The 16,614-nt window shown below is 42.0% G+C and overlaps 1 protein-coding gene across 4 annotated transcripts in view; it reads left to right on the top strand.

The window, feature by feature from the left end:
• Window positions 1–390: 390 nt before the first annotated feature.
• Window positions 391–16,614, top strand: part of nfatc2a (nuclear factor of activated T cells 2a) — an 83,159-nt gene continuing 66,935 nt past the window's right edge. For 3 of the 4 annotated variants that reach the window (XM_066702747.1, XM_066702745.1, XM_066702746.1), the window contains exons 1-2: window positions 12,791–13,205; window positions 14,769–15,705. In XM_066702747.1, coding sequence (XP_066558844.1) covers window positions 13,061–13,205; window positions 14,769–15,705 — 1,082 coding nt within the window. In that variant the 5' untranslated portion in view covers window positions 12,791–13,060. Of the gene's footprint in view, window positions 834–12,790; window positions 13,206–14,768; window positions 15,706–16,614 lie in introns of those variants that run through there. The other variant, XM_066702749.1, reaches the window with a different exon arrangement.

Here is a 16,614-nt window from a genome sequence, read left to right as displayed (position 1 = left end):
GGAAAATGGGGAAGCCGCAAAAAAGTTTCCATGTACGAAAAAAAAGGGTTATGTTACCGAATGTAATCGATACTTTGACTTTAACCTCGCCCCCCCAACCCATTCAAACTACTATTCCTGAGATTATGAAGCATCCTGAATATATGTGGTTTCCTACCTGAAAATATTTTAAAAAGCAACAGTAGTTTTATAGTATTATATATATATATATATATATATATATATATATATATATATATATATATATATATATATATATATAACATCAGTCCCCCATCCCCCCCCCCCGGTCCAGTAACTTTTTATTCCTACAATGAAGGTCTTGTGTGCCAGTGTCTGAGAGAAGCCGCAGAAAATGCCTTGGCTCGGATGCCGGAGACGTCATGGATTCCTGACTGTGGGCTCTGCAGGAAAGCCCTGAGTCTCCGCGATGGAGGCGCTCCAAGTTACCATGGCGAGCTGCATAAACAGGAGGAAACACTGAGGGAATCCCGTTATTTTACAGCATTCAACCATTATAAACACCCAGACCGGGGAAGGAAGCTGCCTTCTCCTCTCCTAATGCGCAACGCGACGGCTCGTAGCATTACCATAGCCAGCCGTTTCTATTTTAGCTCATTTTCATTTAAACCAAGGCATATGTTTGTGTGTGTGTGTACTTGTTCGGTTTTAGTCTCTTTTTTTCTACATAGAGGTTTAGCATTTGAATATGAGTTTTAGAAGAACACTTATTTTTTCTTATTGAGTTTTTTTCTTCTCCTCCTTCTTCCAAATGTTCAGAGAGTCGTCCTGGAGACTGGCACAGTATCACATCATGAGGTCAATGGATCAAGGTAGGATGCCCGTCCGCCGCCGGATCTCTGAACTCGCTCAGTGCTTTTGATGTTTTCTGATTATTTCTGCTTCTTCTAATGAACGGATTATTTATTAAATGCGGCATTGTTACTATTTCATGATTAAGTTATACATAATCTGGTTTCATTTAGCGAGCTGTACAAGCTTTTAGTTATAATTAAGATGTCGTCTGCGGTAGAAATTATCCATACTTGTGCACTTTATATACGGCATAATTTCCCTAAAAAACAAAACTACACTTTGTGGTAGCTTGTGTTCTATGTTTAAAATGATCGTACGGTGTGTATTTTAATTATGTTCCAGGTACTAAGGAGTTACTGTCGGCATCTATTGTAAGGTCAGGCTTTACGTCATAGAAAGCAACAGGCTGTGCAATGTGGAGAAGTTGCCGCGCTGTGCGGGTTCGGGTTCGGGTTCGGGTTCAGCTCCCTTCTAACATTACAGCCACCAAATCGCGTTGATATCTTGAGCAAACCATTTCAACAAACCGCTCTCCGGGTAGCCCACGTTTCGATTTATACCCAGTATTGTTAGGACTACACGTCAACAGAAAAGATGAGGCAAAAGCTTCCCTGGTTGCACGGCTGGTACTGACGCGGACCGACTCACTGACTATCGCTACCGAAGTAACTCCCACATTTAACAGCTTAGTGGCTTAACACACTGATGCCGATGACGGTTCAGAATAGACTGGCATGGTGTCTGTCTCAGTGACTGTACGTGGATGGAGTTCTACTTGTACAACGGTGCGACGCTAACGATTCCTTCTTAACGTGTCAAACCTTTCTTTTAAGATGCCTAGCGCTCTGGCAGACTTGTTTAAAGAGACAGCCATTGGACGCAGCGCTGCTTTACAGTGCGGGACACTGCGCACACGTGTTCATGAAATGTAGCCTGATTCAGGGCAGTCCACGCCCCCTTGTCAGTGCTGGCATCATTGTTAGGAGAGCATGCTCTGAAAACGTTTGATTCGCTTTTCATTCATGCTTTCAGACAGTCCACTAATTTGCGTGTACAATTTTAAACCAAAGTACAAAGTGTAAAACCAATATACTCCTAGCATCCCATTTATTTTTTCCTTTCCCTCTTCTTTTTTCTTTCTTATATATATATATCACACATCCTATGCTACTAGTGTCAATGCCCTTTATTACATCTAAAATACCAGGTGCTTAATACCGTTCAATGAATCACGAGTCTGTGTGAAGACATGATATAGTGACAATATTCCAATTTGAAGAAGAGGCTGACCGAAGGTGTTGTCAGAACTGCCGTGAGGTGCTTAATTGTTTAGTACATTAGGCAGATACCACAGGAATGTTATAAGTTGGAGCATATGCGAATGAGTATGTCATAGCCCCTATTTAAACTCAAAGCAGTGCCCTGATCCATTTCTGTCTCAGAACTAGTACTGCAAACCCAGACAGAAATAGATAGGTGAATAGAAAAAATATATAATTAAAGGTTATGTAATAACCAAATATGTGTCTGAACCTAGGGCTGCAGACCTCTTGGATATATGGTTAACGATGCTAGATTTTAAGAGGCAGTTTGTCAGCTGAATTGTCAGTGCATAATAACGCACCAAAATTCGTGCACCACTACTTGTCCCCAGCAGAGGGCACTCCATCCCTTTGCCTTACTTATGGTGGGGTCCACAAGCCTTATGACAGGCTGAAATATACATCCTGGATTCCCACTTCGTGCAAAATGGAATCTGAATTCCACATGCACCATATAAACAGATGGTTGTGCCACCAGTAGGGGGCGGTGTACTAATGTTAAAACTGGCATGTGCACAATTTGCTGTTTGGTTTAGTTCATCTTCTTTCGGTGAAGTGTGTGATTTGTCTGCTGCTGAAACCACTGAGAGTAGATATGCAGGGATATGTGTGTAATGTAAATAACTGCATACCTTAGTGGGAGACTAGGCATTTTATCAAGGCATCAAATACTGTACAGAGCTGACTGACCTAGCCTTTGTCGATAATAGCGTTAGTGTTTTCTCCCAGGTGGTGGTGATTGGCCCCCTGACTGCAGTGGGTGAATGAAGTTTCATTCTGTGCTATCATTGGTGTGTTGATTATCCAATCGGACAACTGGGAGGGGTCACCTCCATCTGTTTAAAGACCAGGACAAGTAGTCATCAGTTTAGCTGAGCTCAAGTTGTGGTAGTCTAGGTCCTGCTGAACACAAATCCATCTTTGGATCCTTCCCTACTACTACACAGGCAATCCTGCACATACATTTTACAAATAAACAGACAAAAACTTATATATATATATATATATATATATATATATATATATATATAGTTTCCTTCGCAGGGAAGCCACAGAGTGCTTTACATATTGATAAACAGACAACAAACAAAATAAATAAATAAACCATGAACAATTTTTAAAATACACTAAAATAAACCATTAGGCATGGAGGAGAGAAAAACAAAAACTCCTGTGGTAGGCAGATTGTTATAGAAGAAAATAAATTTGGGGGTCCATGGCTTAAGGCCTAGGCTTAATGGTTTCCTCCCCCCAAGGTAATATAGTTGTTACAGCAGCAAGGAGATCAGAAAGTTCTTAAATGGTGTTGTGGGCTGTGGTCTTGGCTTTGGCGGGGGCCTCTCTCTGGCCTTTGAGGGGGGGGGACATCAGCAGCCCTTGGGTGGTGATGACTCATCAGTCCTTGGGGTGTGGGTGCACTTGTTAGCCCTCTGTGGTGGGTTGCCTCGTCAGCCCTCTGGGGTGGGTGGTGCCTAGTCCAGATTCCAGGGTGGGGGTCAAGGTGCATGGTCAGCCCCTCAGAGGGGGCTATTGCTGTGCTGCTGATCATAAAATGCAGGAGATGACAGAATACATTGTGCATAGCATGGCCATGGCACACCAGCGTCACTATGGGTTATAGTGACTAGAAAAACTGAGATTGTGATTTAAAGGCTGAGACAATCAATCCATAGTTTCGGGGCCCTATAACTAAATGCTCTGCCACCTGCGGATTTCTTGTGTATTTTAGGGACTGAGATAGTTTTGTTGAGCGATTTTGACTAAAGCAGAAGAGTGTATGGTTGGAAGTAGGTAACTTCTCTTTGCAAGAAAACCACTAAAAAGCCAGTTTCAAAGTGATGGAGGTATGTTTGTTGTGTTTTAAACCCATATTATATTCTGCATTTTAAAAGTAAAGAGTGGTTTTTTACTTGACAGGTTTTTTTTACCATGGAAAGTAGCAACAGATATCATCCATTGTGGAGGTGTGGGAATGAGGGGCCTGATCCTTTATCTTTACCCATGGGTCCCCAGGAGTCTATCCTGGCCCTTTGACCCATTATTTATGTTTGTGTGCATGAAACTGAACTGAAAATTGTTCTACCTGTATCTCAAGTACTGGTGTCATAAAAGGAAGCCTTTATTTATTTATTTATTCATTTATTTTTAAGCTGTTTCTTTTAAAACTTTTATTTCCGTCTTATTTCAGAAGATGGACTCGCTGAACTGGTGTTGACAGTAGGGCCATTGATTCCTTGTAGCACACTGTGGTAAGGTTTCTTAAGGAAGTAAATTCCAAACATTCTTTAATAATTATTATTTATTCTTTCTTCCCTAATTGTTACATTATATCTTTTTTAATATACAAGGAAGAAGCCTTTGAAATCAAAGTATCCTAGTATTGAGGCATGCACAGAATCTATGAGTATGAGATCATAAGATGAGCACTTTCCCTGGCTCTTTCATTGTTGTTAATTGTAACCGCCAGGGTATTCTTGTAACAAGGAAAATTTCCTTTTCTGAAACTCGGTTTCAATGTGCCAACATGGAGTCAAGGTGGACTGTACTGAAGAAGGTGGCATCTTTCTGATGAGATTTGAAACAGAGGTTTCTTTCTTTGGTTGTTTGTGACATTGCAATGTAGTCTCTGCCCAGGCCAAATTTAGCTTGCTTAAATATGCTCCCTTAACCCACCCACATACACACCAATCCTATTCTGTTTTTTTTCTTATTGTCCTAGCTTCTCTTTTGAATGCTGCTGCAAAATGGCTTCCAGGGTCTATCCCTTAGTTGAAATGAAAGTATGTGTATGAATATATAGTAGCAGTATACAGTGCCTATAGAAAGTCTTGCCTTTTCACATTTTCTTATGCCAGTGCCTCAGAGTTTCATTGCATTTAAATTAGGATTATTTTCCACTTATCTGAACACCCATACTCCACACTCTTAAGGGGGACAAGTTTTTATCATGAAAAAATATACAGCTCTGGAAAAAAAGAAGAGACCACTGAATTGATGTCTGAACTTGGAGTGGTCTCTTATATAGAGCTGGATATATTTGAAAAATACAATACTGAAATATAATAATTTGATGTCTCCAATTTTTAGCACCTTTGGCAGCAATTACAGCTGTGAGTCCACCACCAACTTCGCACACATTTTCAATTGGATTTAGATTGGGGTTCTGACTGGGCCACTCCAGGACATTTACCTTTTTGTTCCTTAACCACTCAAGTGTAGCTATGGCAGTAAGCTTCAAGTCTTTTCATGCTGAAAGGTGAACTCATGTGCCATTTTCAGCTTTCTTGCAGAGGGCAGCAGGTTTTCCTCAAAGAATTTTCTGTACTTTACTCCATTCATTTTCTTGGCTCCTATCCTGATCAGTGTCCCAGTCTCTGCCAATGAGAAACATCCCCATAACATGATGCTGCCACCACCATGCATAAGAGTAGGGATGGTGTCCTTTGGGTGATACCAAACATAAAACTTTGTATTTAGCATTTCAAAGTTTAATTTTAGTTCCATCAGACCACAAAACGTTTTGCCGCATGGCTACAGAATCTCTTGAGTGTTTTTTTTGGCAAACTTCAAATGGAATTCAAGATGGACTTTATTGAGTGGCATACAGGTGAGATTTGTGAAGTGCTTGGGCTATACATATATATTCACCACTGACAGGTGAAGTGAATAACACTGATAATCTTGTTATCATGGCATCTGTCAGTGGGTGGGATATATAAGGCAGCAAGTGAACATTTTGTCCTCAAAGTTGATGTGTTAGAAGCAGGAAAAATGGGCAAGCATAAGGATCTGAGCGACTTTGACAAGGGCCAAATTGTGATCAGAGCATCTCCAAAACTGCAGCTCTTGTGGGGTGTTCCCTGTCTGCAGTGCTCAGTACCTATGAAAAGTGATCCAAAGAAGGAAAAGCGGTGAACCGGCAACAGGGTCATGGGCGGCCAAGGCTCACTGATGCACGTGGGGAGTGAAGGCTGGCCCGTGTGGTCCGATCCAACAGACAAGCTACTGTAGCTCAAATTGCTGAAAAAGTTCATGCTGGTTCTGATAGAAAGGTGTCAGAACACACAGTGCATCGCAGTTTGTTGCATATGGGGCTGCGTAGCCGCAGACCAGTCAAGGTGCCCATGCTGACCCCTGTCCACTGCCGAAAGTGCCTACAATGGGCATGTGAGCATCAGAACTGGACCACGGAGCAATGGAAGAAGGTGGCCTGGTCTGATGAATCACAAGTTCAAGTTTTTGAATTGGCCTCCAAAATCCCCAGATCTCAATCCAATCAAGCATCTGTGGGATGTGCTCGACAAACAAGTCCCATCCATGGAGGCCCCACCTCGCAACTTACAGGACTTAAAGGATCTGCTGCTAACGTCTTGGTGCCAGATACCACAGCACACCTTCAGAGGTTTAGTGGAGTCCATGCCTCGATGGGTCAGGGCTGTTTTGCCGGCAAAAGGGGGACCTACACAATATTAGGCAGGTGGTCATAATGTTATGGCATGGTATATACACACGCTGAACAAAAATATAAACGCAACATGCAACAATTTCAAATATTTTACTGAGTTACAATTCATATAGGGAAATCAGTCAATTTAAATGAATTAATTAGGCCCTAATCTACAGATTCTTGAGGGAGTGTGCAGTTGGCCTGCTGACTGCAGGAATGTCCAACAGAGCTGCAGTCAGGTCCAGACACTGGTGAGGATGACGAGCAGCAGATGAGCTTCCCTGAGACGATTTCTGACAGTTTGTGCAGAAATTCTTTGGTTGTGCAAACCCACAGTTTCATCAGCTGTGCGGGTTGCTTTCTCACATGATCCTGCAGGTGAAGAAGCTGGATGTGGAGGTCTTGGGCTGACGTGGTTGTATGTGTTCTGTGGTTGTGAGGCCAGTTGGACGCACTGCCAAATTCTCTACATTTTTAGATTTGCTTATACTAGAGAAATGAACATACAATTCTCTGGCAACAGCTCCAGTGGACATTCCTGCAGTCAGCATGCCAATTGCATGCTCCCTCAAAACTTGAGACACCTGTGGCATTGTGTTGTGTGACAAAACTGCACATTTTAGAGTGGCCTTTTATTGTCCCCAGCACAAGGTGCACCTGTGTAATGATCATGCGGTTTATATATATTTAGCTTATGAATCTTCTACACATTTCTAGAATATGAGGGTAGGATGTGTTGATAAATGGAAAATATAGGCTAGATATTTTACTGCATTTTAATTCCAAGCTATAACGCAACAAAAGGTGAAATTATTTAAAGGGGGTGTAATCTTTCTTTAGGCAACTGTATTCTTGTGTTCTTATATATGGTATACATATAGCAGTAGTGGATATAGTATTATATATCATTAATATTATTATTATTATTACAAAACTTACACAATATAAGAGCAATACAAAGTGCAATAATACAGTGCAAGGCATAACACATTTGACAAATTCCAATTTACACAAGTGTAAACGAGATATACAGTAAACAATATATGAGGTCTTACATCCTAGATTGTAAAAACTGGTAAGTGCAGACAAGATGTTAGGTCACAGTCAAGGGCCAGGGGAAAGGGAGCATAAGGGAAATCAAAATTAACAATACGAGTACTAGTAAAGCAAGGCAAGCAGTATGACAAAACATCTAAGTGCAATCTTACAGGAGAGAAAATGAATAAATTACAAGTACTGTCTGAAAAGATGTGTCTTGAGTGAGTGCCAGAAGGAGCTCAGGGACTCTGTTGTTTTGACTTCAATGGGAAGGCCATTCCACCACTTAGGGGCCAGGGAATAGAAGGAGCGGCTCTGGAAGAAGGAGAGTGCAGAGGAGGCAGATTTAGTGTGCTGGCACTGGAAGACCGCAGTGGTCTGGAGGGGATGTATGGAGAGATGAATGTCTGAAGGTAGCTCGGTGCAGTGTGGTCGAGACAGTGGTAGGTGAGGGTCAGTGTCTTAAACTGAATGCGTGCCGGTATCGGGAGCCAGTGGAGGGAGCGGAGCAGTGGAGTAGCATGTGTGAAACGTGGTAGAGAGAATACCAGACGAGCTGCAGAGTTCTGGATGAGCTGGAGTGGGTGGGTAGTAGTTGCAGGCAGGCCGGCCAGGAGGGAGTTACAGTAGTCCAGGTGGGAGGGGACCAGGGACTGGATTAGCAGCTGAGTCTAGTAGTTGGTGAGTTGGGTCGGATTCGGTGTATGTTGCTCAGGAAGAATCTGCAGGTGCGTGTCAGTGTGGTGATGTGCTGAATGTAGGAGAGCGCAGGATCGAGGTTGACTCCTAGGTTCTTAGTGGAAGAAGAGGGAGAGTGTCGTAGATTCCAAGGGGATTGAAATGGAGAGATCAGCAGAAAGGGAGAGGGGATGACAAGGGTCAGAGGAGGGAAAAGACAGGAAGAGCTGGGCATCATCTGCATAGAAATTGTAAGAGTAACCATGGGATATGATGAGGGGGCCCAGGGAGCGAGTGTAGAGAGAGAACAGGGGGAGTCCCAGGATGGAGCCTTGGGGTACAGTTGGGAGAGGTTGGGGGCTGGATGAGGAACCTCACCATGTCACTTGGTAGGTCCGGTCGCTGAGGTAGGAGGAGAACCAGGTGAGAGCAGTCCCATAGATTCCAAGGTCAGCGAGGCAGGAGAGGAGGATGGAGTGATCGATGGTGTCAGATGCTGCAGAGAGATCAAGGAGGATGAGGACTGAGGAGAGGGAGGCCGCCCGAGCACAGCTAAGGGAGTTGGTGACTGCCAGGAGAGCAGTCTCAGTGGAGTGAGCTGAGCGGAAGCCGGATTGCAGAGTATATTATCATACACTAATATACACATTGTTTGTATGTATAATGTTGTAGTTGTAGTATTTATCCTTCATTTGAGAAAATGTTACTCATTTAGTTTTATAAACATTTCTCATTATATTTATTTATACACTGATACTTAAACGAAAAGATTGAACAGTTAGGCCTAACTCTTTTGACTGTTTCTCCAGATAAATCAACTGGAAGCTATTGTTTTTTCAATGCCAAACCAGCATTCAGATAGACTGAAACAATCTCAATATTAAGTATAGTTTAATGAACAATATGAATTTAACATAAAGATAATTATTTCAATTTCTTTTCAGCTGCCACAGTATACACTCACCTAAAGGATTATTAGGAACACCATACTAATACTGTGTTTGACCCCCTTTCGCCTTCAGAACTGCCTTAATTCTACGTGGCATTGATTCAACAAGGTGCTGAAAGCATTCTTTAGAAATGTTGGCCCATATTGATAGGATAGCATCTTGCAGTTGATGGAGATTTGTGGGATGCACATCCAGGGCACGAAGCTCCCGTTCCACCACATCCCAAAGATGCTCTATTGGGTTGAGATCTGGTGACTGTGGGGGCCAGTTTAGTACAGTGAACTCATTGTCATGTTCAAGAAACCAATTTGAAATGATTCGACCTTTGTGACATGGTGCATTATCCTGCTGGAAGTAGCCATCAGAGGATGGGTACATGGTGGTCATAAAGGGATGGACATGGTCAGAAACAATGCTCAGGTAGGCCGTGGCATTTAAACGATGCCCAATTGGCACTAAGGGGCCTAAAGTGTGCCAAGAAAACATCCCCCACACCATTACACCACCACCACCAGCCTGCACAGTGGTAACAAGGCATGATGGATCCATGTTCTCATTCTGTTTACGCCAAATTCTGACTCTACCATCTGAATGTCTCAACAGAAATCGAGACTCATCAGACCAGGCAACATTTTTCCAGTCTTCAACTGTCCAAGTTTGGTGAGCTTGTGCAAATTGTAGCCTCTTTTTCCTATTTGTAGTGGAGATGAGTGGTACCCGGTGGGGTCTTCTGCTGTTGTAGCCCACCCGCCTCAAGGTTTTATGTGTTGTGGCTTCACAAATGCTTTGCTGCATACCTCGGTTGTAACGAGTGGTTATTTCAGTCAAAGTTGCTCTTCTATCAGCTTGAATCAGTCGGCACATTCTCCTCTGACCTCTAGCATCAACAAGGCATTTTCGCCCACAGGACTGCCGCATACTGGATGTTTTTCCCTTTTCACACCATTCTTTGTAAACCCTAGAAATGGTTGTGCGTGAAAATCCCAGTACCTGAGCAGATTGTGAAATACTCAGACCGGCCCGTCTGGCACCAACAACCATGCCACGCTCAAAATTGCTTAAATCACCTTTCTTTCCCATTCAGACATTCAGTTTGGAGTTCAGGAGATTGTCTTGACCAGGACCACACCCCTAAATGCATTGAAGCAACTGCCATGTGATTGGTTGGTTATATAATTGCATTAATGAGAAATTGAACAGGTGTTCCTAATAATCCTTTAAGTGAGTGTATATCTGCTGATAATAGGATGTCCTATGAATAAGTTTTTTTTTTTAGGGCTGCATGTCAAAGAAATCATTATATATACATGAGAGTGAATGATTGGTCCAAGAAATCCACAACGCTGGATATCCCTTCTGTTGTGAAAGCTGAAGAGTGTGACTTTCCATTGATAAAATTATTCATTTTGGTGCCAGAAAAAATGATTCACACTGTCACACCCTGGCATTCATGACCAAGCAATAACATCTGGGTTTGTTTTGTTGATATGGCACAGCTACAAATAACACAATATAATACAAATGTATTGTTATAAAGTTAGTACTCTTGTGCCCTGCAGAGATGCTGTGAATCAAATTTGCTTTTGAATGTACAAAAAACTGATTGTTTGATTGAAAGTAAAACAAACAAACAAACAAAACAAAAACAGGCGCCTTGGCCTTGGTTCCATACTGTAGAAGACTGAAATACAACATTTAATTAATTTGGCATACCAGGTTCTAGTAATCATTTCCACTGGGAACACACATTCTTTGCATAATAACCCTATATAGTGAAGACATTCGCTAAAAATGGTATTGTACAAATGTGGGTTAATGCTGTTACAGGAAAACCAGCCTCAGCAGGCAACTGAAACCGGGAGATGGGTACTTTAAAACAGAATAATGATTTAAAAAGTATTTTGTAGGCTACTTTTTACATGTATTGATGCCTGATGTTGGATAGGGAGGGCATCTAGCAGAAAATAAAAATTGTTGCTGCTAAATAACAAGTGTTGCATAGCATTGCGTTTCTGGGACTGGCAATTCTCACAAGTACTAAAGAAGGGTGACAGGAGACACTGTGCTGCAGGAAGTGGTGTCTTTTGGAGAGGATTTCAAACTTGTGTCTACTTGTGGTCATTAAAAGAAGCCTAGGTTTTGTGTACTGGCGGAGATGTGTTAATTCTGGTTCAAATGGCAAAACCAGGTTTTCTCAGTTTGGCCTACATAATTTTCCCCCTCAAGGGGAGTTGACTTCAACAAGCTCTCCCTTCAGCATCTTACCTGCTCTGTAGTTCATCAATTAGGGGAAGAGTGCCTCCTTTGTCACCCCCAGAGGGTGCTGTACTTAAGCGGTTGCTGAGGTGAGTGTCCTCTCCCTCGAGGGTGAAAAGCTATATAAACTGGGAGGTGTTATTATTAGATCATTACCATCCAGGCTAACTTATGACATCAGGAAAGTCATGACAGCTAAGAGGCTGCAATTTTACAGCTAAAGCACAGTAGCATTGTGGTGTGAAGTGCCATACATAATGGTTGTTTTTTTGTTGTTGTTATTTGTAAAGTAAAGGAGGACAGGTGTCAGCTGCTGAGACAAGGAGGTTTGGGATGATAAGCTTCTCATGATCAATGCAACCATGTTTATTTAATTTCAAGAGATGACTGAGTGTTTTTCAGATGGAAGAGGTTTAGAGGGGTGTCTTTTAAGAGTATATGACAGGGGGATATGGAAAATTACATCATCTAAATCATATAAAAATGGAGAAATATATTGCGTCATTTTAACTGGAGCCCATAGCCTCCTCCCCAGACCGACCGTGTCTGACCTTCTGACTGTTCATCAGTTTACAGAACTGCACAACGTCTATTTTCTCTTTGGCTTTTGAAACCTTGCCATCAACGAGCTCTGTTCTGGGTGCACTGTGCATGCGACGACAAGCAAATGATTTATGTAGGCGAAATTTGTGGACACCGGTCCAGAGCAGTATCGTATTATCATTTAATGGCTTTCTGCTTGAGAAACGTAACAGCAGGTACACAAAATATAGCAATAAAACGTTGTTGTGAAATCCGTAACTTTTGCAAGGACACTGTTCAGTTACGGAGCTGAGTTGAGCAAGATGCCTACTGGACTTAAGCTTGTACGATAGAGTAACTATTTCAAATGAAAGCGTGCAGTCTAAATTTGGACGCCAATGAAACCACTTTTTCTTTTTTGCTTTGTTGTACAAAGTGTTCCTTTCTTTGCGGAACCTGTCACATTAACTTTACAATGAGTGCTTTTTTGGTTCCTAACCGGTGGGCAGTGAAACACATTTTAACCCCTAACATGTTTCAGAAGACAGTAGACACACACAGATACGTATATATTGGTATATATATATATATATATATATATATATATATATATATATATATATATACATCATAAGCACTCTTTCGGTCGTTCTGTGTTTGATCATTAGGAGGCGTGTTCACGCTACGTTTGCATTCCTACTGTAGGCTATATATTTACTTTATGAAAGGGTACGCCTATTAACGTGGTTAATTTGAAACAGGAAGCTGCCATTGTGAACCTGGTTAATTTGACACTTTTTTTTGACAGTCGGCAGTAGCTCAGACGTTTTATTCGTTCAAGAAGCTGCGTCGGTCGAACGAGTAGTATTATTATATTTTCTTTAATCAATTGAAATTGAAGGCGGAGTCTTCGGTGGGGGAAATACAATTTCTGAAGATTGGGATTGCTTTTAACGAAGAACACCACTTTGTCAAGGATTCCCCCAACCTCGTTTTTTAATTGCACATTTCAAGCCTGGAAAGTAAGACAGATGACCTCCATGTACGAAGACAAGGACCCTAATAACTTAGGGATACCCGAGGAAATCAACCAAGTGAACTGCTCAGATGAGTTAGACTTTTCCATTCTGTTTGAATATGAACCACCTTGCAGCGATTACATTTCAGCTGGACAAGGTTTGTACCTGCTTTGAAGTATTGTATTAACGGTTTACGGAACACACGCGTGCTTTTGATTAATAGAAAAGTATTAAAACAACCAACACTGAAATACAGTATCAATATCCCAGTAGCCTAGTTTACAAATGACAAAACGTAGACAATAGTATTTAGTTCATGTTTAACAATCTAAACACTTTCATGCACTTTTGCATGAGAAAGAAAAGAAGAAGTAGTAGATGGTTGGTGGTTCACGGCTGAAAAGGACTCCCACGCTAACGGTGCATGTGCTACACCTGCTAGTTGAAAGTGGATTTATTATAATAATTGGTCCTTTTTCTGTGTTATAAAATAAATAAATATACATTTTACACAGGAGGTCTTGATGTTAAAATTATTATATTTTAGTCACGTTTGAACTTGGCTGCACCTGCCTAATTTGATTTAATAATAGTAAATTCGTTCTGCTTCGTCAGTCACACGTTAATAGTACAATATTTGCGCATGTCACTATAAAATGTATAGATTAGATATGAGGAGCTACTGAACAAGAAACGTACAGGGAAACACAATCGTGAGAAAAGAAAAAGTCATTGTCATTCAAAAAAGCAGCAAAGCGTCACTGTCCTTGTCACTTGTTAACCGTGAGACATAATCTAGTCATTGTCTCAACAATTACTGTTCACTGCGAAGCTTGTAAATGTAAATACTCCTTTGTAATAATCAAAATACATGTATTGCTTAAAGTACAACTTTTAACAATATTTTCACTCTATCTGCCAACAACAAAGAGAAGTGTTTGTAATTACTTGTCTTATTTAGAACACAGCATTCAGAGAATCTGCCAGGATTGGTGTATAAAATAATTTTAATTTACCAATTAACATATATTTATACATGAATTGGATAGGCCTAGATCTTAAACGCCTGGTGCTGTTATACTGTGCTAAGTGTTAGATATAGTATATGAGGCACAAAATGAGATTGTTTTGCGGGATATCTTATCCTTTCCTGGATTCTATTCAATTTGCCATTGTTTCATAATGCATAGTGACTTGGCAAGTCACAGGTGACATATCAGGGAATTAAATCAGTGATGAACCACAGTGGTTTGTCAGTGAGCTACAAACGGCATAGTGCAACTTTAATTTTGTGTGCACTTGTTGGCAGGATTCTGCAAAAAGTCTGTTCAGAAGCCAGTTTTGCTGATACAGAAAGTGATAGGATGGGATGTAACATCAGATGGGAGACTATATGAGTAGGCTAAAGTCTGAATGGGTTGGAATGGTGTGAAAAAGTCTGTATAGCCCATGTAGAAAGAATAGAGCCCCAACACAGCCAAGAGTTCTCTGCCTGGTTTCTATGCAGCCTTCCAACATTTGATCTGAAGTGGTCATTCTTGTTTCATGCCATATTTCTACCTGAAGTGAGTCAGACGTGTTCCTGGACACCCGCTAATGCATTTCAGACATGCTCCACTATCTTTCTAAATGATCTGATTCCCCCCACCACCCCCTCTCTAACCCTGTGCCTCAGTTGATTGTTTTCCTTCACTGTTGTTTCCCATTCCTTTTCCTGCAGATGAGCCAGATCTATCTTCCCACAAACCCCTCAGCCCTCCGTCTGGAGTGGCCTACCCGCACGAGGAGGTGTCACCTTACAGCATCAAGTCCTGCAACCCATCTCCTTACCCTGAGCTACCACAGGAGCCCCTGGGTGGTTACGGACATTTGGAGAATAAAAACTACTTGGACCACAACAGGGTCGGCCCCCCCTCGGCTCTGAGCCCCAGAATCGAGATTACTCCATCCCATGAGCTTCTTCAGCACAGCAGGGAGTCTTTACAGGGGTACCTACTCAACACCTGCCCCAGGTTTACTCTTCCCGTGCCCGGTCATGAGAATGTGGCCTACCGGGAGCCCCTGTGCCTGAGCCCAGCGAGTAGCAACTCCTCCACCAGCTGGCACTCGGAAACCAACTACTCTCCCTGGGCATCCCCCTGCGTCTCTCCCAACAACGGGCAAACAACTGAAGACCTTTGCCCCCGATTCCAGAACATCCACGCTACCAACTCCCCCCGGACCTCGCCCAGCACCTCACCCCGTGCTAGCATCACTGAAGACAGCTGCCTTGGTCCGCGCTCCCCCTCCCCTCGGCCCGGCTCCCGCTCCGCTTCTCCACAGGGGAAAAGGACCTACGACGAATACAAGAGCCAGAACCTCTCAGCAGCCCAGCCCCGCTCCAGGACCTCGTCTCCCCTGAACTTCTCTGAGGACATCCCTTGCCCAGCCAACCTAGAGGACGCCATGAATGGCCTCAGCACTGGCGGCATGGCCTCCATCCCCCCCAAGATAACCAAAATCAATCAACCTGTTTACCCCTTCTACACCCCGGACAACAACCTGGAAGCATACACGGTCTACCGTGAGCAGGATGTTAAGAGAAAGCCTGGGTCTGAGCCAGTCTTCCTGGTCCCACCCAACTGGACCAAACCGCTGGTCCCTGGGATCCCTATAAGGTAATTTTAAAGAGAAACCATCTGTCTCTGTGCTGAAACTTGTAACGCAGTATTTCCACATCAGTTGTAATCCACTAGGAAAAAATAAGTGATGTTGAATGAAACTGTCACTGCTACAGCCAGTGCTGAAATTATAACTAAAATTATGAGTCTCCAAATTAGAACTACAGAAAAACAAATCCAGTGATAGTATGCCCTTTCCCTGGTAGAGACTTTATAGCAGTGCTTTCAAAATATCCACATTGATTGAGAGACCTGTTTTTGATATTTTTCTTCTTCCTTGTATCTGGTTTCTAAAAGTCAGCAGAAATGTTCCAGCCTTTATAGTATTTCTGTCTTGTTTTGAAAGTGTTTTTGTTGATGCCCAATCTGAGATGCATATCACATGCTTGTTGATAAAACTGATATTAATAGCCTTTTCTCATAGGAGGTTGCTTTTAAAGAACTATGCTGTCCAACCGGTTTAAAAAGTCAGTTTTAGGGCAATTGCAAAAGCTTTAATGAATACCTGTAATAAGCCATTCAATATATTTTGAACTGAAAGATCCACACACAAAAAAACAACAAAAAAAACTGTAGAAGGGAAAGTAAGCTTGACAAATATGCATATTTTTTGCAATAGGAGTTTAAAGAGTAGAGTGAGTGCAAAACATTTATCCCACATTCATAGCACTGAACCACAGTGAATGCACAGGCCGTTAGACAGACCACAAAAAACACACAACTGTGATGCACGTTGAAGTTGGCTACAAAGAAAGATTGTATTTTTTTTAAATCTCTGCTCCAGAAATAATTGAAATAAATTAATAGTCAATGCAGAAATGTGTTAACAATTTTTGGTAAGCATTTTATAATAGCGATTATTGTTCCTAATTAAAAACAGAATTTCTTTGCAAATTGTCACCACTT

The sequence above is a fragment of the Amia ocellicauda genome, chromosome 4 (genome assembly GCF_036373705.1).
Source record: "Amia ocellicauda isolate fAmiCal2 chromosome 4, fAmiCal2.hap1, whole genome shotgun sequence".
Classification (NCBI taxonomy): domain Eukaryota; kingdom Metazoa; phylum Chordata; class Actinopteri; order Amiiformes; family Amiidae; genus Amia; species Amia ocellicauda.
The sequence above is the reverse complement of the archived record's forward strand: the minus strand, read 5'-3'. Positions and strand labels throughout refer to the sequence as shown.